Source organism: Cololabis saira, chromosome 12 (genome assembly GCF_033807715.1).
Source record: "Cololabis saira isolate AMF1-May2022 chromosome 12, fColSai1.1, whole genome shotgun sequence".
NCBI lineage: Eukaryota > Metazoa > Chordata > Actinopteri > Beloniformes > Belonidae > Cololabis > Cololabis saira.
In genome coordinates, this window is record NC_084598.1 from 13,113,304 (window position 1) to 13,119,540 (window position 6,237).

A 6,237-nucleotide genomic window follows, 5' to 3' on the forward strand; every position below is an offset into this window, starting at 1 on the left:
TCAACAATATACGATTTATTACAGAGAAGCAACAAGTTACAACAAAGAAATTATCTACCAAACATGTATGTCCTAATTTTTGTGCTAAGTTTATTTAAGGAGCTGAGGTTGAGAATTCAGGGGGAAAAAAACAGACCCTTGTCAAATAACTTCTATAGATATGGATATGGTTATTTCTCATGAATCTAATTCCATGATTGATATGTGAAACAGTTATGTACTTTCCCCTGATTGGACAGCTCTTTTCAACACTTCCCTGATTGGACAGCGCCGGGTGACGTCACGTTTCCTGCTACCGGAAGTCCCGGTGAGTCGGAGGTTCGCGCGGAAACCGAAAACCAGGAAATGGCTGAAAGTTTCCACAAATCCAAACTGCGGCGTCAGTTCAAGGTTCCCGCCGCGGAGCCGCGGAGACAAGCGTCCTCCCCGGTAGCCGCGACGCCGGTGTCCCGCAACGACGCCGCACAGCCCCGTGGGTGAGTGCTCTGCGTGTGGCGAGCGAAGACGCCCACGCTCAGCCGCGAGGAAAACTACATTACCCAGCATGCCCGGACCTGTGACACTGACACGCATGCGCACCAAAATGTGAATAAGCATGAGCTCCAGGCGTTGCATTATTATCCTGGTTCTAATTTGACTGAATTTGAGGTAACACTGTTTATGTTACTCTCTTTTAAATATACATTTTGACCAGATTTTTTGCCGTGTTTTCCTTAAGTTTTTAGGTAGTAGTAGGTAAGTAGGAAAATGTATTAAAATAATATTCGCAGATTATTTACATCATCCTTGAATAGATGAAGTGGGTATAGTTAATGGGTGTACTTTTTTATTTTGATTACAATCTTTTAACAGTTTAACATTAAACTACTTTTATATTTGTAAGGGAGAACTCACTAATCAGCAGATCCCAGTCTGTTAACGGGACGCATCATGAAAACATTACTTTTTCAGTCTTGAAAGATTAAAAAACCTTAAAGTGACACGTTGACGTCCACGTCTGTTCACGTTCTGAAATATGTCATTCAATGATCTATTCAGTTTTGCAGGGTCTGTGACATCACAGATCCTGATAGAAGTAGGATTGACTTTCCTTCTCATCTTTATCTCATTCTCCACCCTGAAACCCGTAGGACAAATCTGCAACACCAGCTCAAAATCAGCACAAGACGGGGCGAAGCTAAGTGGCTGACTCCACCCACTAAAGCTGACTAATACGAAATGATCATAAGGGAGCTTTTTTTTTTATTATTTTGCCTAAAACATGTCAAAAAGATGTAATTTAGGCCTCAGGAGCCCGTGTACATTTGTGTCCTTTTATTGCATGTTTGTTATTAGTGTTTGTCAGAAGAAACGGCATTAATGGAGAAGCGTAAAAGCCCTGGATGATGGACTGAATAATTGATGGGGCTTTTAAGCAGATACTCTCACTGCTTGAATTAGCTAAAAAGATAAATGCAAGTGTAGTTTTTAAAGTTTTTCATGTCTGAGATCGAGTAATTACAAGCAGCTTATGAACAATACAATCATGCAATTCTGATGATATGATGGAACCAGGTTTGAGCCTTTTTACTGATGTGATGGGGGAAAAAAAAAAAAAAAAAAAAAGTTCGTTAAAAATGAATTCATGCAAACATCAGCCTCGCCTATCGGATTCAATAGATGGCTATTTGACCCAGTGCAAGAAACATGCTGAACCTACCCAGAACAAGGTCGGATCAACTGCCCAGCTTCATCTGGAGAGAGGCGGGTGTATCTGGACAGGTTTTCTGTGATGTGTCGAGTATGAGATGGCATGAGCTTTCAATTTGCATAGGCCTTAATCTTTGAATTAAGTCAAAGGCCTTTACTGGTTCCAGCAGAATCAGCCGCCGAGACCACAGACGACTGTTGACCTGCATGTTAGAGTTCCTCATATGTGTTGAATAAAAATGTTGTTTTTTTCCAGAAATACACTCAGATTTGAGCTTTTTTACTGTTTTAATATATGCAGAACCCGATCTACATTTGTCTTTCTCTCGTTATTTTTTGTTTTTTCCTAAAGAAGACAGTGTGCACCACATCAAAGAGCCGCCTCATTAATGATTACAGAGTTGGATTAAAAATGCATACAAAACCATTTTAAAGAGGAAAAGCAACAACTTTTTTTTTCTTTTTAAATAAACTTAAAGTGTGTGTGTGTGTGTGTGTGTGTGTGTGTGTGTGTGTGTGTGTGTGTGTGTGTGTGTGTGTGTGTGTGTGTGTGTGTGTGTGTGTGTGTGTGTGTGTGTGTGTGTGTGTGTGTGTGTGTGTGTGTGTGTGTGTGACCTGATTTACAGGTGTGTGCTTCCAGCAGGATCAGCGTGGTGGAACAAACAGCGACCCCCTGCTGCCGAGAGCCTGTGGGCGTTCGCTCTGAAGTCTGCGCTGCCGTACCTGGAGAACCGGCTCTGGGACCCGGTTCCTGATCTCCCCCATCCACCGGCTCGGGTGTGTTGCAATACTCTGCTCCTGTGGAGAATACATTTACAGACACGAGTCGCTTCAGAAAGACTCCACATCAACACGCAGAGTTCCACATGTTGGAAGTTCAGGTGTTCATAGATTGCGCCACCATCCAGCAAGCAGGACGATGTCTCGTTGTCCTGACGACCGGCTGGACACAACTGAGAGGCTGCAGAAGCTTGGAGGACCAGGGTCCGAAGTTAAGATTGCTAAACTGGCAGGAAGGTGAACATTAGGATGGAAAGTGCTCTTTAAACGTGTGACCTACAGGTCTTCAGTGTTGTTGTACTGTAACACGCCATCTTTGTCCAACTAAGTGGTTTTCTAAAAAAAATAAATTAGGTAATTTTCCCTTTTCCCCATCCATGGCTGAAATGAATTGTGGGCATGGCCTCCGTCAAAACAATAGACGATACCACCATCAAGTTTGCAGATGACGCCATCGTAGTGGGGTTCATCTCTGGAGGTGATGAGACTTGAGGAAAGGGGGGGGGGTTACAATAGTTTGGTCCTAAAAGAACTGATCGTGGACTTTCGGGAGGAGGAGCTTTGATCTGCAGCCCACCTGTATTAATGGGGAGTGTGTTGAAGGGGGGGGGGGTTGAAGATCCTGAGAGTGCACATGGACGCACACCTCAAATAGAGCTCCATCACCCCGGGAGCTGCTCTGCTGAGTAGTGGTGCAACGATTAGTCGACAAAGGTCAATAATTAAATTAGATGGTGTCTGTTTTTATTGTCGAGTGAAGCATCATCTTTCTTCCTTCCCATCTCTGCTGAGCATTGCATATATGCAGTAGCGTTACGATGTATTGTCACTAGACGTGTTGTTCATCAGAGTGAAGCATCTTTCTCCCTTTCTCTGCTGAGAGTTTCACATGATCTGATTAGTCGACTCGTCGTTTAGATACCGGGTGACGACTCCACCATGACAGGACCATCAGAGACTTGTTACACGGGGCACTGAGGTCACGGACAAATGGACTTGGGGACAGTTAACACACACACAGGCTGGACATTACATATACTTTTTAATATGCTTGTACACTAACGTTTTATATTTCTATATTGGTGTTTGTTTCTCTGCCTCCGAGTTGTGCAACAGGACTCCAAGATAATGACAGTAAACAACCTGGATGATTGACAGAAGGATGCGTCTGTGGGGTTCTCTGTTTGACTGTTGATGTAAAAGTGGATCTTAACGTCAGATTGATGAGTAAATCCTGCAGCTCTCTCTGTTTGAATCACTTGTTGAGATGCACTTGCTGATCGACTCGTGATCGGAATCAATCAATATTTAGCTAAACCAGTGTTTCCCAAACCGGTCCCCAGGGTCACTGTCCTGCATGTCTTAGATGCTGCCCTGCTTTACTACACTAGGATACAAGTACCTGTGTCATCAACAGAGCTGTGCAGACCTTGATGACAAGCTAATGAGGACCATTAATTAGAATCAGGTGTGTTGATGCCAGGAAACATCTAAAACATGCAGGACAGGGCGACCTGAAACACTGAGCTAAATGATTGACCGTTTATGATCCAACAACCACGGAGGGCTGAGATTAACTCTTGATGATGCTCTTAACATCACCATGGCAACCTGAACTTCCTTCCCGATGACTCGCAGCTGAAGAACATCTGACGGTGTTTCAGTCCCACTGCAGTTTCCCCAAACGTTACAGCGTCCAGGTCTGTGAAGTATCAGATAATCGATTAAATCATGTGATTTTTATGATGTCTTTAGAAACCGACGGCACTAACTTTAGATGACGAGCGGTGGGGTGAGCTCTGCAGCGAGGTGGCTCCCCTCCCACAGACATCTCCAGCCCTCCCACCGTCCCCAGCGACTCCAGCCAGCCCTGACCCTCCCAGCCCTCGGGAGTCCAGCGGGCAAGACCTGGGAGTCCAGCACAGGCCTGCCCCAAACCCCCCCGACAGATGCCCGTCACCTCACGGCGAGCAGAGCGCTGGTCCGAGGGGATGCTCTCCTCCACCGCAGCCGTTCCCGTGCAGGAGGGAGGAGGCTGCATCAACGCCATCTGAAGGACGGTTGAGTGTCGGAGGAAGACAGAAGGACGATACCAGAGCCGGGAGCAGGCCCACTTGTACACAGCGATGGGCGGTTTCTGGGAGCTCAGGTCCTCCTGGAGAGGAGGAAGAGGTGCAGAAGAGCGTTGCAGCAGGAGGAGGAGGGCTGAGGAGCTGCCCCATGTGTCTGCTGCAGTTCCCTGATGGGTAAGAACTGCACACGACTTCACAACGCTCTTCCTTTGCCTCCTAAAGCTCAGCTAAAGACTCATTCTCAACGGTCTCTGTCCTTCCTGTCCGAGTTTGGCAGTTTTGATGAGTGAGTTTCCACATGTTGCATCAGGAACAGCCATAAAATGTGTAAAAAATGAATAGCAGGTTATTTTTGGGAATGTAATAAGATAATAAGATCTGTGTTTTTTATTGAAGTAAAGAGTGTAATGGATGCTGTTGTTGTTCCTCTGGGATTATCTATCCACCGGAGTGGAGCCCGTGTTCAGCCTTTCACACGACTTCCACATGAATTATATGATAGAAAAGTGAACTTGGGATTTTAGATTTTGAGGATCTAAAAGAAGGACTGGAGTTCTGTGAGATTTTTATGCATCAAAGATGACCCGGAAACTTTCACAAGAGATGGTTTCATGAAGGATAAATGGAGCTGGGTGTCATCATGGCCGTAGCAAGTCACACCAGACATGTCCTGACCTGTCCTGGAACACCTTCTCTACCTCTGCTGTGTACAGAGGACACTTTTACATGAACTCACTGGAATCTAGCAGATCAATCTGAGTCCGTAGAAGCGCGTGGATCATGATGTAGTTTTGATGAATCAGTGAGGTCTGCCGTTGGACTTCATCCCTTCATGAACCTCTGCAGTCAACATCCACAGACTTCTTTATTCTTCCTTCTCACTGGAGAAGTCGAGCAGATCGTTTGTTTTGTCGTTTCTGCAGTGAAACTATGTAGAAATGCTTTCTCACTCCAGAAACTGTGGCCGTGTCTCCCCAGGTTCTCCCAGATGGACTGCGACAGCCACCTGGCTCAGTGTCTGTCGGAAATGAACGTGGACATGACCTGGTGAGCCTGCAGTCCGGGATCCAGGATCAGATGGGGGGTTGCAGTCAAAGTGCGGCTCTGCAAAGACCCCCACTGCATTACGTTCAGGCTGAAACCTGCAGGAAGGGCTTGAGGGCGACCCGACCCGGGATGGGAGACGGTAGGATCTTCATGTCCCAGCAAACCCACAGGACTTGACACCAAAAGTTTGACACTTGGCTCTCTGTGTTTGCCAGTCTTCCAGATCCCTGAACAAACTCTCCAGCCCTCCTGGTGGTGTCGTGGTAAAAATGTATATTTCGGTAGTAGTACTACTAACATTAGTAGTATCAATGTTAGTACTAGTACTGCTAGAGACTGTGCAGGTAGCAGAAACACCTGCGTCGGCAGGTTCACGTCCACTTTAAGGAATTGTTTTCTCAGTTTATTAAAAAGAAAAGAAACTGAATTTCTAATGAGAAGTGTTTTATTAACGTGTTTGAGAGAAAAGAACTGAACGAAGAAGCCGATCAGAGAGGAGGAGCCACCAGACCTGCAGAAAGTACATAAATTAGACTAAACGCTTTCAACGAGAGGTGCAGGCTGATTGACAGCTGATCAACCTGATGGTTTCAAATAGGAACAAGAGTTCCTTAAAAAATTTATGAATCATAAAATTTCAATCTGTGCA

General features: G+C 45.5%; 1 protein-coding gene across 2 annotated transcripts; it reads left to right on the forward strand.

The window, feature by feature from the left end:
• Window positions 1-307: 307 nt before the first annotated feature.
• Window positions 308-5,969, forward strand: si:ch73-70k4.1 (Fanconi anemia core complex-associated protein 20). Of its 2 annotated transcripts, none has more exons than XM_061734768.1 (4): window positions 308-476; window positions 2,316-2,466; window positions 4,225-4,715; window positions 5,520-5,969. In XM_061734768.1, exons 1-4 carry the CDS (start codon window positions 346-348, stop codon window positions 5,590-5,592), a joined length of 846 nt encoding a protein of 281 aa, XP_061590752.1. In that variant the 5' UTR covers window positions 308-345; the 3' UTR covers window positions 5,593-5,969. The 2 variants fall into 2 exon arrangements, with proteins under 2 accessions (XP_061590752.1, XP_061590753.1); XM_061734769.1 differs by lacking the exon at window positions 308-476 and adding an exon at window positions 549-585.
• Window positions 5,970-6,237: the final 268 nt, after the last annotated feature.

Coding starts and splice junctions, on each gene's coding strand:
- si:ch73-70k4.1 (XM_061734768.1), top strand. CDS start 346: ATGGCTGAAAGTTTCCACAAATCCAAACTGCGGCGTCAGTTCAAGGTT. Junction 477..2,315: donor GACGCCGCACAGCCCCGTGG/GTGAGTGCTCTG, acceptor CCTGATTTACAG/GTGTGTGCTTCCAGCAGGAT. Junction 4,716..5,519: donor CTGCTGCAGTTCCCTGATGG/GTAAGAACTGCA, acceptor GTGTCTCCCCAG/GTTCTCCCAGATGGACTGCG.